This window comes from Xyrauchen texanus, chromosome 7 (genome assembly GCF_025860055.1).
Source record: "Xyrauchen texanus isolate HMW12.3.18 chromosome 7, RBS_HiC_50CHRs, whole genome shotgun sequence".
Taxonomy (NCBI): Eukaryota; Metazoa; Chordata; class Actinopteri; order Cypriniformes; family Catostomidae; genus Xyrauchen; species Xyrauchen texanus.
The window spans coordinates 1,601,001-1,619,454 of NC_068282.1; the positions used below are offsets into that span (position 1 = coordinate 1,601,001).

Genomic DNA, 18,454 nt, shown 5'->3' on the forward strand with positions numbered 1-18,454 from the left:
TACTTATTTGCAGCTGTATCATACAAATAAATAGTTAAAAAATCATACATTGTGATTTCTGGATTTTTTTTTAGATTATGTCTCTCACAGTGGACATGCACCTACTGATGACAATTTCAGACCCCTCCATGATTTCTAAGTGGGAGAACTTGCAAAATAGCAGGGTGTTCAAATACTTATTTTCCTCACTGTATATACTCTCTCACACACACACACACACTCACATACATACTCTCTCACACACACACACACACTCACACACTCTCTCACACACACACACACACACTCTCTCACACACACACACTCACACAGATACACACTCTCACACACACACACACGCGCACACGCACACTCTCACACACACACTCTCACTCATACTCTCACACACACACTCAAGCACACACACACACACTCTCGCGCACACGCACACTCACATGCACTCTCACACACACACACACTCACACACACACTCACACTCACACTTTCACTCACACACACACACACACTCTCACTCACACACACACACACACTCTCACTCAGACTCTCACACACACACTCAAGCACACACACTCTCGCGCACACGCACACTCACATGCACTCTCACACACACACGCTCACACACACTCTCACACACACACACACACACTCTCACTCACACTTTCACTCTCACACACACACACACTCTCACTCACACTTTCACTCACACACACACACTCTCACTCACACACACACACACTCTCACTCACACTTTCACTCTCACACACACACACACACTCTCACTCACACTTTCACTCTCACACACACACACACTCTCACTCACACTTTCACTCTCACACACACACACACTCTCACTCACACTTTCACTCACACACACACACTCTCACACACACACACACTCTCACACACTCACTCACACTCTCTCTCTCACACACACTTTCACTCACACACACTCTCTCTCTCACACACACACACACTCACACACACACTCTCACACACACTCACACACACTCTCTCACACACACACACACACACTCACACACACACACACACACTCACACACACACACACACACTCACACACACACACACACACTCACACACACTCTCTCACACACACACACACACACACACACACTCACACACACACACACACACACACACACACACACACACACACACACTCACACACACACTCTCACACACACACACACTCACACACACACACACACTCACACACACTCTCTCACACACACACTCACACACACACACACTCACACACACACACACACACACTCACACACACACACACTCACACACACTCTCTCACACACACACTCACACACACACACACACACTCACACACACTCTCTCACACACACACACACACACTCACACACACACACACTCACACACTCACACACACACACACACACTCTCTCACACACACACACACACACTCACACACACACACACACACACACACACACACACACACTCACGTGGGGGGAAGGGTTTAATTGTATTTAATTTGAATCCGCATTTTCTGTGATGTTTGTTTAATTTGTTGAATGGAATCTATAAAAATTGTTAATAAAAAAAAGAACATTTTGTTTTTTGCTGAGGGAGACTGTTACTCCTCACTTGGGGTAAAAGGCCCCTTTGCGGGGTTAAAGTGATATCGTGTACATACCGGGGCAAAGGTTATAGGTCACATTTAACTTATTCAAAATAACCACTTGAGAAAAAAAGGTGCACGATTTCCTGTGACTTTCAAACACATTTGACATTTTATCTGCAATTATCTATAATTGATATCAGCAAAACATGCAGTTGAGCTTAACAGAAATAACACATTAACAGATAAACTTAATTATAACGCATTATATATATTTATTTCAGAAAATTCACATGGCACAGTACGGAAGAGGATTAGGGCCAAGCAATAATAAAAAAAAATAAAGCCATCTCGAGATTAAAGTCATTATAATGCGAGATTAAACTCGTTAAATTTCGAGAAAAAAGTCGAAATACAATCTTGAGAATAAACTCATTAAATATCGAGAATAAAGTCGTTAAGTTTAATCTCGCATTATAATGACTTTAATCTCGAGATGGTTTTAATTTTTTATTATTGCTTGGCCCTAATCCTCTTCCGTAGCACAGACATACAAAAGTGTGCTTTTATAATTTCCCCATAGGGTGTATTTATCTCTCAAGTGGCTCTCGCGCTCCCCCTGCTGGTTTTGGAGCGCCATGGAATTCCCAAGCCCGACGGCACCGACTGCGCATGCGTGGATGAAAACTCCATGATTATTTTTTTTTTTTGGCACGGGATCCTAAGGAAAAAAAAAAAAATAGGAACTTGGAAACGGAAATAAACTAAAAGCACCATCATAGAGCCGCAATCATCACATAGTTTCATTAGAAGAGCGTTGGACCTTTAAATGAGGCGATCGCGCCCTCGAGCACGATTCACGCGAAACTGGACGACAATGCACGGGGCTCAATAAAACTGCGTTATTGCTCTTTGTTTTTAAGCAGGACGCCCCGGATGGATGAAGACGCTGGGAAGTGCATAAAATCCCTCGACGTCTCTAACAGCTCTTGCAACGGTGACACTTGCAAGTAAAGTCCGTCGAGAAGCTTGTTCGGTCGCGCGCTGAAGAAGCAGGAAACTTCGTCAACACAACAGAGGTTCGTAGCCCGCGAGCTAAAGAAGGCCAACAGCGCGTCACACTGATCGCGAGCGTTATTGTGACTCGCGTCGCGTTAGCTTGCAACATAATGGGTTGTTTGATAATGTGCCACATATCAGCCGTCAAAACGCGTCATTCGGTTGCACTTCTTAAAATATAAAGGCTTTAAACTCACAATCTGAAGCTTATATGATTGCATTGTATTTTCGTATTTACACTGTACTTTTCATTAAAACGTTGCATACTTTCATTGTAGATCTAATGCTTTTGTGCATGCATCTTGTAGTACCATAGTATACCTTGCAGTGCAATGCACTTACCAAAAGTACCATCTGATACCATCTCTCTACCATGGTACTGGCACTGTACTGGTTTGTAAGGAGGGTCAAGATGTTCCTCTCTTGAGTTTAAAATCTATTAGAAAAAACTTGATTAACTGGACATTTGTGCTATTAAAGATATCACCTTTTAGTGTGTTTAGATTCATTATTAAGTCTTATTTTAAAGGGTGCACTAACTTTACTATAGTAATGCCAGTGTACTACATTATTGAAATGTGCCCTAAGTTTTTTCTTATCTTGATATTTTCAGATTGCCAGCTTTTGGAGCGTTCCGAAGGAGCATCTCGGTGTTTTCGAGAGGATTTCGCCAGAGATTTAGTTTTCGATTGCGAAATTTTAATGCTGCGTAAATGTCCTCCAACACAAATGGTGCTGACCAAGGCTGTATCAAAATGAACAGGTACAGCCACACCACGCCAAATCTTTTCTGTGCAATTCTGCCATTTAAGAAGTCTGTTTATTGAGTTTTTTTTTTTATTTTTTATTTTTTTTACTATTTATACATTTTTCTTTCTAAGGCCACTTACACACTGCAAAAGTTTTGAGAGTGACAGCCGTGTTTCAGCAGGGGTGTGAACTCCCTAAATTATCATTGCTTGTGTGTGCAGATTACAGAACTCTTACTCTTCACAGAGCGTTTACATACACACCATTACACAGATTACTACCAAAAATCAGCTTATATAAACAAATCTGACAACGCAAGAAACCGTGTTTACATGACATTTGAAATAGTCTTCTTATTCTCTGCTTTTTATGTCAAACCGCGTAGAGACGTGCGCACATCGGTTAAGTTGGTAAAAACAGCTTGACGTCAAACCGCATAGAGACGTGCGCACATTGGATATGACGTCAAACCGCGTAGAGACGTGCGCACATTGGATATGACGTCAAACCGCGTAGAGACGTGCGCACATTGGATATGACGTCAAACCGCGTAGAGACGTGCGCACATTGGATATGACGTCAAACCGCAGAGACGTGCGCACATTGGATATGACGTCAAACCGCAGAGACGTGCGCACATTGGATATGACGTCAAACCGCAGAGACGTGCGCACATTGGATATGACGTCAAACCGCAGAGACGTGCGCACATTGGATATGACGTCAAACCGCAGAGACGTGCGCACATTGGATAAGTTGGTAAAAACGGCTTGACGTCAAACCGCGTAGAGACGTGTGCGCATTGGATATGTGACGTCAAACCGCAAAGAGACGTGCGCACATTGGATAAATCGCTGAAAACGGCTTGACGTCAAACCGCGTAGAGACGTGCGCACAATGGATATGTGACGTCAAACCGCGTAGAGACGTGCGCACAATGGATATGTGACGTCAAACCGCGTAGAGACGTGCGCACAATGGATATGTGACGTCAAACCGCAAAGAGACGTGCGCACATTGGATAAATCGCTGAAAACGGCTTGACGTCAAACCGCGTAGAGACGTGCGCACAATGGATATGTGACGTCAAACCGCGTAGAGACGTGCGCACAATGGATATGTGACGTCAAACCGCAAAGAGACGTGCGCACATTGGATATGTGACGTCAAACCGCGTAGAGACGTGCGCACATTGGATATGTGACGTCAAACCGCGTAGAGACGTGCGCTCATTGGATAAGTGACGTCAAACCACAAAGAGACGTGCGCACATTGGATAAAACGTCTTGACGTCGAAAGAGACTTGCGCACATTGGATAAGTAATTTTACCTTAATGCATGTTACTCTAAAACGGCAGGTCTGGTGGGAGAAACTACAGTAAAGAGAGACTGAAAAAAGTTGTTGGGATATGTACGTGCTACATGAATTTTATGGAAATACTTTTGTCATAACCTGAATTTTTCAGGAGTGATTTAGGTTGTAGCATGTGGTCATCTCTCCTGTAAATAACTCTCAGGATTACACATTCGGAAGCAGATTGACAGATGTGGCCTGAGTCTACAATTGGAAATACATTTGAATTAAGAAGTTTTGAATCTAAATTGAAATCATTTTACGTCTTTAGGAGCTGGATGTGTGTGAGCAGAAAATGACGGGGGGCAGTGAGAGTGTGGCTGGAGATAAAGATGGAGGTACGACGATCACCACTCAGATCCCAGTTGGCTGGCAGAGGAAGGTGGAAAATGGGACTGTGTCTTACATCAGGTACAGCGACATACCTGTTCTAAGGATTTCCAAAACAATGTCTTTTCAAAATTGACTAGTTGGGTTGTCTGAGCAACATAGACGACTAATCTGACTTAAAGCTGAAGTGTGTAATTACTGTGCCACTGGTGCCACCAAACGTCATTTCAAAATTTCTGGAATATTCCAACCGCCTGCCATTGAATAAACTGGCCGATAGTCCGAGCGTGCATAAGTGCACCGTACCCTAGTCTTAAACAGTTGTGGTACGATTTACATTTGGCGACTTTACTCTTATCTCATCTCTTCTGACCTCTTCTAGCCCAAATGGTACAGTCCTGCGATCTGTGGACGAGGTGAGGGTGTATCTGTGGACAGATGGCACGTGTAAGTGTGGACTTGAGTGCCCGCTTGTCCCAAATAAGGTGAGATCACTTCTTGCCACCACATTACCCTTGACTGTTTATTCCAGTGAGTGCTGAGACCTTAGAGGCATAGAGTCTCAGTTAATAGTCATATTAAGTGTGTTTCTAAATCGATGCAGGTCTTTAACTTTGATCCTGTTGGGATGGTTCAAGCTCCTGGTCATCAGACAGGTAAGGTTGAGGAAGATATGACTAAACTCTGCAACCATCGCAGGAAAGTTGATGCCATGGAAGCACTATGCCAAAGCATGCAGCCCTCACAACTCGCCCGGCTGGCTCATGCCACAGGTTTGCGTCTTCATACACCTTCACCTCACGGTATTCTACAACATGGTAGCTCTTTAGGTCAGTTTAGTCTTTCTAACAGCTTGTCTTAAAGCTAATTACTGTCCAGTATTTTCTGTTCTCATGTGGGCATTATTTTAAAGAAAACGTGTTAATGAATGTAGTGATGAGTGAAAAACGAGGGCTCATCTTATACAGGAGAAAGGCACAGAATTAACAATATGCACCTTATAAACGCAATGCACACAGATTTATAAAATGTGCCTGAGACTGAAAGTTAAAGCTGACGTGTGTAACTTTTCCAATGTTAAAATACTTTTTCACCCATCACAGCTTATTATGCAACAATGGTAAATGGTTTGCACTTTAACTTTAACAGTATGCAAAGTGCTTTAAACTGACACATTCACTCATTCATACACCAATGGTGGCAGAGCTGCCATACAAGGCGCAAGCCTGCCATTGGGAGCAACTTTTCAGTGTCTTCAGTGTCTTGCCCAAGGACACTTTGGCATGTGGAGTCATGTGGGCCGGGATTCGAACCACCAATCCTGCGATTAGTGGCCGACCCGCCCCACAAACTGAGCCACAGCTGCCCCATTAAGGAAGCCATTCTTGGGGTTGACTTTCTCAAAATTGGTCAAAATTGCTCTGTTTATTTTGAGCAACCCAACCAACCTGACAAAGCATCATTGGCTCGACCAATGGCATGAGTTTGGGGTGGGACTATTGTTTGCCTGGTTGACGGCGGATGGGGGAAGCTGTTGGAAAACGAATGTTTGGTGCCGAAGAAATTACGTCACTTCAGCTTGAAGACAGTTTACGAATGTGCAATTGCAATGTGTAAAATGTGTGCTGAAACTGATCCAATTAGAGTCAGTCGAGGTGATTGTACTTAAGAATAAATACTGTATACATAATGTAAAGTTTCCAGTGAGAAACGGTATCTTAAATATCCAGTTCACTGTTTATTTCAAGTGCAATGTAGCTGCAACGACTAAGTTATGCTTTTTATGAAATATTGGATTATTTGTAAACATGTACCAATCATATTGGAGTATCCTATACGTTTATGTTCCTCTGTGTTCAGTAAGGTAAGTTGTGGCATCTGCTTGTTTGTTTAAGGAGGTGTTGCATGCACCGTGGATGGCAAGGAGCCGAGAGGATCGGTTCTGGCTCACGGAGATGGCGCCCACTGCACTTATCCTCAACCGAGACGCAACCATCTCAAATCCAACAGCATCACCTTTCCACTGACCTCTCCTCGTTCTGTTCTGCAGAATGGTTCTGTTTGCCACACCCCTATCTCACGGCCCCCAGAACAAAACTCACCCTTAAAGAAGCCCATTACTCAAACCCCAATAGGCAGCAATACGCCCGCTTACGTGAAGCAGCAGTGGAACCCTCACTCTCATCCACCCCGTTCTCAAAACATCCTCCAAAGAACATTGCACAACTCCACATCTCCCAACAACAACCTGCTCCCCAACTCCTTCTCGACATGCCCCTCTTCATCCTCTACTCTAATTGGTCGAATGCATCTGCCACATCCACAAGGAGCAAGTGTGAATTCGCCCCCTCCTCTTTCTGTTTGCTCGTCCCCCTCACGTCGGGATACCTTCTCACCCCACCAGCGTTCTCGTCATTCCTCAACCTCTTCTCTTTCTGATCAGGGAGCACCAGGGTCAATCTTCATCCAGGGGGTCAAACTGTCACCTCCCACCATGCCGTGCTCCTCTCCTAAGCCCCCTGTCCCCCCCACCAGCCCTTGCAGTCGTCTAGAGGGCATCTTGCAGCACTATAAAGACTGTAATACCACCAACATCAGCTCCAACACTAACTCCACCATCTTTAGCAACCAAAGTAATCATCACATGTCACAGGCCCCGATGTCAGCCCACCTTAATCCTGGTGACAAGAGGAACGGGGAAACTGCAATCCCACTAAACTCTGCTCAAGCCCCAGGCCAGCTTGGGCGTCCTCTAGGACATATTCCCAGCCAACAGAAGAGCCAGCATCATGTCAGTAGCTCTTTCCCGGCCAGCAGCCTCCTTTCTGCAGCAGCCAAAGCCCAGCTGGCCAACCAGAAAACCCAGAGCCAGCTAAACACAGCAGATGTGCTGTCCGCAATCCCTCTCACGGGCCTGGATAAGGAGCAGCAGTCAAAGGTATTGATTAGCACTTTAAACAGTAGCCTCCACCCCAACTCCACCAGTGCAAAGTCCCTAACTGCCATGTTACACCCACACTCCACTTCCCTCTCCCAGAGTCCCCCTGCTGTTACTGAGAAAACATCACACCGCAAACGGCAGCGCCGCTCTCCCACTGTACTGAGCATGATCAAAGAATCTCAGTTTAGCCAGACCTCTAGTGATCTGTCCACTCCGCCTCTCTCATCTCTCCAACCCTTTCACCTTCCTCTCCACCAATCCCTTACTCAGACAACCACCGGCTGCCTGTCGCTCCTCCGAATGCCTCATTACCGAACACCTCCTACTCGAACAGCGCTCTTAGGTTGCAGGATTCAGAGGAAGGCAGTAAGCCAGGAAATGCTAATACCCTCCTACTTTCCTCCCCGTCTCCCTCCCAGCCTCTCTCCGCCCTGCTTCAGCTTCTCAGCATGCAGAATGCGCAAAATACAGCCCAACAGTCCAGCAGCTCCACTGCCATGCCTGGCAACAGACATACACATCCACCCTCTTCACCAAGACCCATTACTCCTCAGACACCCCAATGCGACAACCAGCCCACGTTACGCTTCCTGCATCCTCAACCCCAAAGCCCAGTGCCCATGCCCGAACCTTCTGCACAGCAGCCCTATTGTCTGATGGGTGATGAGACAACCATGAACCTCAAAACGACCTCCAGCAACACTATCCTGAACTTGAGCCAGCCACACACGGGCACGCAGCCGGACCTTAGCAGTTCAGTTATAAGCTTTGTGAACCAGATGCCCTCAATCTCCTGCTTGCCCTCTCTCCCAGAGAAAGGTTGTGGATCCAAAACGACAGAGGTTTCTGACCACAACACCTACCAAATAAACCAACTCCACCAGTCAAACCACAATCAAGCTGTGGAAATTAAAGGTAAGTCTTTGTTACAACTTGTGTTCTTAATGCAATTTTACACTAGAGATCTTGGTAAAGACCCAAAGACCTTTTGACATCTGAGTTGCAAACTCAGGCAAAGTGCTTCATCAAGATGGTCAGTTTCACAGTTTTGTGTTTTCTGTTTTCAGGTCCTGTAGACACTGTAGATCACCCAGACTCGGACACAAGACTGCTGGTTGGCTGTGACTTGGACCACAGCCTCTCTAACCTCACCGCTGACCCTGCTGATTCCATGCCACTGGCAGAGGCCTTCCCCTTCATGAACCAAGAACAACTCCTTCAGCTTTTATCATCCAATGTCGGACTACCCTCCTTGCTGCCGCCCTTTCTGGGCTCCCTGCCTTTAGGGGTCTGGACAGGCAGCCAGCACTCTGTGCCAGGTGGCACCCAACCCCAGCAACCGGTACAGCCTTCCGGTGGCATTCTGAACTCTCCTCTCAATGTACTGCCCTCAACGATGGGCGCCCAGGGTGAACTTCCTCTCAGCCTTGTCAGTCTGTTAAACCTGCCAGGGGTGGAAGGTGGTGACAAACCTCCCGGGCTTCAGGCCTTCCTCATGGCTTCTCTGCTGCTCGGGCAGAATCCCGGTGCCATGTTGCCGTTACCTCTCAATCTGGAGATACCCACTGCCCAGCAACAAATGTTTGCGGATGGATTATCTCTGGAGAAGACTCCTGCTCTTCTGGACTCTGTCTTGATGGGGCCTGGGCTCTTGGAGGCCCTTCAAACTCTAGCACCCCCCACCGACGGCCAGTCACTCCTTCTTTCCACCCCCCTTGGCCCTCCCCCACCCGGCTTCCTCTCCCTCAACCCCGCTCTGCTGGCCGCTGCTCTGGCTCAGACCGAACCCCTCGCCAACCACACACCATCCCCCGCCTCATTCTCAGGTAAATGCACAATCGCACACCAAATGCATGCTTCATATGTGCACACCAGGGTTTCCGTTAGTCTGTAATGACTTGTTTTTGACCGTTAAAATGTCAGACACAATATCCGGTGAAAATAATAACATGAAGCATTATAAGTGTATAACGTGGCGCCATCCCTATGATAACGGCGCTTGGCTGACATGGAGGTTTAAACTTTCCCGAAACATGCAAAGTCCTAATCTGCGGCTTAAGCGGGTTGTTTCCCGCACACTGGCATAAGCAGCCTGCATCCCGTCTCGCATGCCCGCATTGAGATGCTTCTCAATTCAGAGTTGCAGACAGCTTTGCATTGGCATCTTCTGGAGAAGGACTCCAGGCTAATGTGAAATCTCAAGTTGACGAGAAATACTGGACACATTTGACTTAACCATAGACTGTAACAAAAGATGGCCAACGCCCCTTCGCTCTTTTCCATTGGTGAGAACTGAAGCCGCCAGTGTCCCGATATGGCGCTGACATCTTGGGACTCGAGTCTGCGCCGTTGCGATTTCGGGACCAGACCTGCGCAGTAGTGAGCAGGAAGTAAAGCCGCGAATTCAAGGCCCCGCCCTCACTCTCGCTGAATCAATCGCAAGGACACACCCCTGCACTTTTGAATTTTGACGGTGTGAAATAATTAATTATAGAAATTTAGATATTAAATTTAAAGCTCCAATCTCCTCAGTCCTCCAGAAGATCCCGAACAAAAGTCAGTTGGTGCTCCAGTGACTACTTCGCTCAGAGAACCTGTCAATCACAGCTGTCAATCATGATGTCACAGCACCGTTTTTATAGCATCAAATAACTAAAAACAAACTTATTTTGAAAACAAACACTTGAAATGACATCAACGTGATAGAAACGACAGTAAATGACAGAAACTATCTTTGGAAAAAAGATATGTGAAGTGTAATTTAATTGTTTAGTTGGTCTCACGTCCCGTTGAATAACATATGGAGGCGGGGTTTATGACCTATACTAGGACCAGCCACCGGGGGGCGATCGAGACGTTTTGGCTTCACTTTTGAGGGCTTGTGCGGCACACTTGGACTTAACTTTAGCAGCAAAATGCTTTTGTGCCGGGAAAATAGTCATAAAAATAAAGTCAAGGAAATTGGCCACGCCCATTTGACTTAATTGTGTCATTATTATATTGCGTTATTATGCATCGCGTTACAGCGCAAAATAAAAAAAATTCGGGAAACTTTATCATTCACATGACACGTTTCCAGGCACAAACGTATAAGCGGAAACTCTGGTGCACACTCAGTCTGCATGCCTTCAAATGGTGCATTCCTCTTCAAAGGACAGGTTTCCCAACCGGGATGTTCTTGTCCTCTAGTGGCATGTGATGGAACTGCAGGGGGGTTGTGAGATTGCGATTGAAAGGTGAATCTCACAAAATCTCATATTCCAGTCACAAAATTAAAAAATAAAATTTTGCATAAAATTAACAACTTTTAGAACCATAAAGATTTTTTGTATTTTTGCATTGACATTATTTATTTTATAATAATCACATTTAAACACCGGACTCCCAATTCTCGGTCATTTAAATTGTGCAGTACAATTGTAAATATACATCATGGTAGTATTTGCTGAACTGCATTTAATTTATGCTCATATAATAACTAAAATGTATTATATTTAGCGATAGATTAACATATTAGCTCATTTCAAATGCCAAGTAGGTACTTAAGGTCATTCCTGAACGATGAGGTGTTCATGTGCCATGATGATTTAGTTGTAACGCACATCTAGTCTAATATTTATAAATACATTTTATGTGTGGTTTCTAGGGGACTCTGTCCAGTCATGCTCTAGTTTCTACCTCGGTGACCTGTGCCCCCCTGGTGCCCACCACAGGCCAGGAAGTGTGTGACCCCCTGACTGAGCAGGACAAACACACCCACACACCTCACTTCCTGCCCCCTCTACTCGCACATGGGGTTCTTGGTAAGTAAATAAGTGTTTTTCAAAGATTGTAGCCATTTACGCCCCAAAACCATAAAGTATCTAAACAGTATTCTGCGGGGCTGTTACATCTAGGTATCGGGAAATGTTTTGACCAAAAAGCTTTTATTCCCATTTACCTGACAACCCAACAATGGCATTTTCTACAGCTGATATGTCTGTGCATTTCTAGTTACTATGTGATGCAAAGCCAAACCTCGAGGCACTCTGCACACAATGATCAAATGCACTCGGAGTGGCACTTCCTGCCCAGTGACATTGCATTGACATTTCACAGTCTGAGTGCTCGGGGGGGATTTTATACCTAAACTGACATCTCGGTTGACTCTGCAGAGTCATTCTGAGCGACCTTTCAGTACACGCCTGCTGGTGTGGATATGACGATAAACTGAAAGAGACTTGAGTCTTTTCTTTTAAATACATTTTGGCCGCAGCAGTGACCACGCTCGACAAGCATCTCCGTGCAGAACTGTGAAAACTGCTGACGCAGAGCTCTCTGCCAGAACTGTGGTCTGTGTTGAAGTGGGCAGGATGCCAACTGCGCTGATGTTGACGTGCATCAATGCAGTTGGCATCAGTGCATTGCATTTCTGTTACTGAAAACACTTAATCGAAGCCTGTTTACACCAATTTTCAGCACAAGCAACATGAAAATTTTATTTTGGTTTAGATATTGAAGTTCACACTTTTTTATGATCTCTTTGCACTCCTTCACACAAAGTTCTTATGTTGCATTTTGTTATTTCCCTCTCTGTGCAGGTGACCTCGCCGCTCTGGGTAACATTAACAGTCTTCATAGTTTACTAGGAGGGGGTTCACTCCTGATACCACAGGGCACCTCTCTGGGTGTCCCACTGCCACAGAACCAAACACCTCTGAACCCACTCACCTGCCTACAGGTAAACTTTCATACCTGAGATTTGCATATATGTGTTTAAAAGTGTTTCTGTTTCATTAAATATCACATGACTATAATTCAAATGACCAAATTACTGATTAAAATACTTTATTCATTCAACGTATTGCTGGAGAATGCAAACTATTGCGAGGGCGCACACACCAAACTTATTGCGACGGCACGCAAAAAGTATTGCTGGAGAATGCAAACTATTGCGAGGGCGCACACACTAAACTTATTGCGACGGTGCGCACGCAAAACGTATTGCTGGAGAATGCAAACTATTGCGACGGTGCGCACGCAAAACGTATTGCTGGAGAATGCAAACAATTGCGAGGGCGCACACACCAAACTTATTGCGACGATGCACACGCAAAACGTATTGCTGGAGAATGCAAACTATTGCGACGGTGCGCACGCAAAACGTATTGCTGGAGAATGCAAACAATTGCGAGGGCGCACACACCAAACTTATTGCGACGATGCACACGCAAAACATATTGCTGGAGAATGCAAACTATTGCGAGGGCGCACACACCAAACTTATTGCGACGGTGCGCACGCAAAACGTATTGCTGGAGAATGCAAACTATTGCGAGGGCGCACACACCAAACTTATTGCGACGATGCACACGCAAAACGTATTGCTGGAGAATGCAAACTATTGTGACGGTGCGCACGCAAAACGTATTGCTGGAGAATGCAAACTGTTGCGACGGTGCGCACACAAAACGTATTGCTGGAGAATGCAAACTGTTGCGACGGTGCGCACGCAAAACGTATTGCTGGAGAATGCAAACAATTGCGAGGGCGCACACACCAAACTTATTGCGACGATGCACACGCAAAACGTATTGCTGGAGAATGCAAACTATTGCGACGGTGCGCACACAAAACGTATTGCTGGAGAATGCAAACTATTGCGACGGTGCGCACGCAAAACGTATTGCTGGAGAATGCAAACAATTGCGAGGGCGCACACACCAAACTTATTGCGACGATGCACACGCAAAACGTATTGCTGGAGAATGCAAACTATTGCGACGGTGCGCACGCAAAACGTATTGCTGGAGAATGCAAACAATTGCGAGGGCGCACACACCAAACTTATTGCGACGGTGCGCACACACCAAACTTATTGCGACGATGCACACGCAAAACATATTGCTGGAGAATGCAAACTATTGCGAGGGCGCACACCAAACTTATTGCGACGGTGCGCACGCAAAACGATTTTTTTCTCTTACATTTGCAATTTGAATGGAAGCACAGCCTTTGAGACTTTGTTGAAAAGAAACCAATTTTGAGCTCTGTAATATATCCTCCTTGTGGAAAGGGCCGGTTCAGTGATCTGTTTTCTTATTCTCAGCTCACAATGGCTCCCGCATTGATGGGAGAGAAGCCGGTGTCTCTCCACGAGACTCCTCCATCACAAGAAGAGCTTCCATCAGCTCAGGTATCCCAGGATTCCCTACTCAATCCAGTGCAGACATCTGCGCAGCAGCGAGAGGGCTCGAGCGGAACGGGGCTGTTTGACCCCTACAGTTCCTTCATGGACACGATCTACACCTCCTTCCTGCAGGTCAGCGAGCGAGCCGAAGGCGGGTCTGACTCCACACCCCTGTCATACCCAGAACTGCCGTCCATTCTCCAGCAGGCCAGCGCCCCACCCTCTCTCAGCCCACGACGTGCATGTTCGGTCCATAACCAGGATCTGTCCCGTCTCGGCATGGACATGGCACAGTCTCCTGCCCGCGGAACGCCCAAACTGAGCGAAGACCCCTCCACGCCGCCACCCAGTAAACCAGCAGGGGCCGACGCCCTGTCAGACGCCCCTCTGCATCCTGTCTTCATGGAGGAAGCCAAGACGGACGGGTCGGCCAATATGTGTGTCTATAGCAACGGGATCGGTTCAGGAATGGAGGGAAGACGACAAAACGGTGATGACAATGAGGAGGAGGAGGATGGACGAAGGCTGCAGGGGTATTTGAGTCCCAGTGAGAGGGCGAGCAGAGAGGCGGGCGATGACCTCAGCAGTAGAGACACTGAGCAAAGCAGGGTAAGTGTGATTATGGCATATGAGTTTTGGAGTACCCTTTAACAAATTGGACTATTAGGAATAATGATTAGGTTATGCACAGTATTGTACACGGTCTGTCAGAGATGCATCTAAATTTGGGCCACAAAAAAAAAAAAAAAAATGCTTATTTGTGTTTTTGAGCTTTTTTTTTTTATGCATTTAAGAAATATTTAAAAATAAATACAATTATTGTCAGTTACGGAATTTCTGTTTTTCTGTATTGATACTGTTTGAAAGTAAACTATTTCAGAAGTAGTGTGCTACATTCTCGTCACATGACCTTGTCACATGACCATCAAGCATTTTTTATTCTGTAAGTACGTCCATTTACAATCTCAGAAATGAATATGATTATTGTGCATTTTTAAACCAATTTTGTGTTAAATAAATAAATAAAGTCTTGTAGGGGCTGATAACTAAATTAAAAGTTTTGACTTGATCTCACATATGATTATTTAGAGTCTGTGATTATCTTTCAATCGAGTCCACACACAAGATAATCAGATGTATAGATCATTAGATAATCCACATGAAGCACAATGTTACATATGACCACCAGGAGATGGCGCCAAATACACGACACAGACTCAATGATGACTCAAATGACACAGAATGAAACTCATTCTGTGAAATCTCATGACTAAAATCATGTCTGCATGCTATGCAAACCTTTAGTCATTGTTGTGTTTGCATGTGTAATTAGTTCTTATGTACAATTATTATCTTTTATTTGTTTGGAGATGTTTTTGGACATTATGATCAATTATATTTGTAATGTTGGAACTTTTGATTGTTTTGTCGTATCAACATTTATTTAGACACAGTTGACATGATTGGGAACGAAACAAAAGTTGTAACACTTTATAATAAGGTTACATTTGTTAAAACTAGTAAATGCATTAGTTATCATGAATAAGCAATTAAGAATATATTTATAACAGCATTTATTAATCTTTGTTAATGTTGGTTAATAAATACAATTGTTCATTGTACATTAACTAATGTTAACTAATACAACTTTTTCCCCCCCTTTTTTTTTTTTTATGTTGAAATGAACATAATTCACCACCTAATTTAATACATAATGTCAAATCAAAAAAATAAAGTTAATTTTTGGCTTTTTTTTTTTTTTGTTGTTGTTTTTTTTCCATTTATTTTTTTTTTTTTCAGCAGTTTCTGAGGTTGAGAATCTCAGAAAGTGTCATAATCTATATCTTAAATGTTTTTGAAATGTTTTCTTTACAATGACACCAAACACTGTTTTTAAAAAAAATAAACAATTATTTTGGGTATGCAACTGAAACAGGAAATCTTTAAAAACACCGTCAGAGCTTAAAGGGTTAATAACGGTTCATACATTACACTGGAAATGAAAAGTCAACTTGAGTTCATTGCATTATGGGATACATATGGCAGAAATGGGATGAGCAGAACGGAAATATGCTATTTTGAACATACTCCACATATTTATTTCCTCACACAGGCTGAAGACGTGCACACAGTGTCCAGAAGAGGGCGCAAGAGAAAACAGTCGTAAGTGCAGCCGTCATAGATTAACATGCACATTCATTCCAGTGATCTGATTTGTGTTGTTACAAACACTTTTCATTCCTCTCAGGCTGCAGAGGGCGCCAGAGCTGCCGGGGGGCATCGACAGCATCATAGAGGAGCCCACCGCTGCAGTAAGACTGAAACACTATATTAATACAAAATACATCTAACAAAATAAATGTCCCAACTTGTTTTGACTTCCATTCACTCTAGTTTAATGTGTGTTGTGTGACGCAGATGGCACTGTCGAGACCGGCGAGATCCGCGAGGGGGAAGAGACGACGTGTAATGCGATAACGCCCCTTAAACGAGCCCTCGTCCTACTGTACTTACCACCAACGCCAGCACTGTTGCCATGGCAACACCACCAGGCCGTGTCATGCCGTTTGACTGAGCCACACTGTGAAGACTTTCCGTTTGAATCACGTCTCTCCAGTTATCTCACTCCTGCTCATTCACTCTTTTTTTTATTTTATTTTATTTGTTAAACATTCTGGTGTTTTGGTGCTGTGATCTCTGGAGGTACACACTGAGCTTCATTCGTTATGGACGAATATTGTTACGTAAATTGTGGCATGAATGTTACAGTTTTAGAAAAGTTATCGTGGCACGAACATGAAAACGTAACAATCTTTAACGTACGGAAAGCCATTCTTGCGTAAATTGTTGCACATATGTGGCCATTAAAAAAGATGTTGCATAATGATAAAATAATTGTCGCATGTACGAAACGATTTAAAAATTGTTACAGTTCACAGTTCCTATTGCAATTCTGGCAAAAATCGTTAAATAAAGTCAAATCGTTATAGTTCAATCAATTATCATTTCAAAGTGTTCATTCACCTGAATTCAGCAATTTTATAGATATTGTTGTCATGTGAATTCGATAATTTAATTTGTATCGTTGGCTCATGAATTATACAATTGAATAGTTATCGTTGTTAAATTCGACAATTACATTTTTAGCATCGTTGCATAAATTATGAATTTGACAATTTAATAATTATTGTTACAAAATTGGACAATTAAATTTGTAACAATGTCACACAAATTCCTCAATTAAATTTGTATCGTTGTCACATGAATTTGACAATTTAATTTATAACGATGTTGCTCAAATTCGACTTTAATTTATCGTTGTTACATGAATTCGACAATCACATTTTTAGCATTGTCACATAAATTATGAATTTGACAATTTAATAATTTTTGTTACAACATTGGACAATTTAATTTAACAATGTCACACACATTCGTCAATTAAATTTGTATCGTTGTTACATTAATTTTACAATAATTATCGTTGTTACATGAATTCGACCATCTCTTAGTCATCATTGCCAAATGAATTTGATAATTTAATAATTATCGTTGTTACATGAATTTGACAATTTAATTTATAACGATGTTGCTCAAATTCGACTTTAATTTATCGTTGTTACATGAATTCGACAATTACATTTTTTGCATCGTCACATAAATTATGAATTTTACAATTTAATAATTATTGGTACAAAATTGGCAATTCAATTTTTAACAATGTCGCACAAATTCGTCAATTAAATTTGTATCGTTGTCACATTAATTTTACAATAATTATCATTGTTACATGAATTTGACAAATTAATTTAGAACGATGTTGCTCAATTCGACTTTAATTTATCATTGTTACATGAATTCGACCATCTTAGTCATCGTTGCCAAATTAATTTGACAATTTAATAATTATCGTTGTTACATGAATTCGACAATTTTATAACGATCCTTGCCACATAATAATGATCAATGTCACTTGAATTTGACAATTCGATAATTAAATTTAGCAGATGAATTCGACAATTTAATTTGTATCGATGTCACATGATTTCAACAATGACATTTTTATTATCGTTACATGAATTCCACAATTAAATTGTTACATGTGTCACATTCATTTGATAATTGAATAATTATCACCTGATTGCGACAGTTTTACGGTTAGTTTTATGAATGTGTGTTACAACAGTAACAGTGAACTTCACGGCTCATGAAACTTCGATGAAACGTGCACTCCCAT

General features: G+C 43.3%; 1 protein-coding gene across 2 annotated transcripts; it reads left to right on the forward strand.

Annotated features, from left to right (window-relative positions):
* The first annotated feature begins 2,123 nt into the window (after positions 1-2,123).
* LOC127646147 (methyl-CpG-binding domain protein 6-like) lies at positions 2,124-17,470 on the forward strand. Of its 2 annotated transcripts, none has more exons than XM_052129603.1 (12): positions 2,124-2,693; positions 3,287-3,436; positions 5,049-5,188; positions 5,490-5,592; positions 5,712-5,880; positions 7,003-8,045; positions 11,695-11,851; positions 12,629-12,768; positions 14,137-14,826; positions 16,331-16,380; positions 16,466-16,529; positions 16,636-17,470. In XM_052129603.1, the coding sequence occupies exons 3-12, from the start codon at positions 5,073-5,075 to the stop codon at positions 16,693-16,695; spliced, it is 2,592 nt and encodes an 863-aa protein (XP_051985563.1). In that variant the 5' UTR covers positions 2,124-2,693; positions 3,287-3,436; positions 5,049-5,072; the 3' UTR covers positions 16,696-17,470. The 2 variants fall into 2 exon arrangements, with proteins under 2 accessions (XP_051985563.1, XP_051985564.1); XM_052129604.1 differs by having other exon boundaries at positions 7,006-8,045.
* The last annotated feature ends 984 nt before the right edge of the window (positions 17,471-18,454 follow it).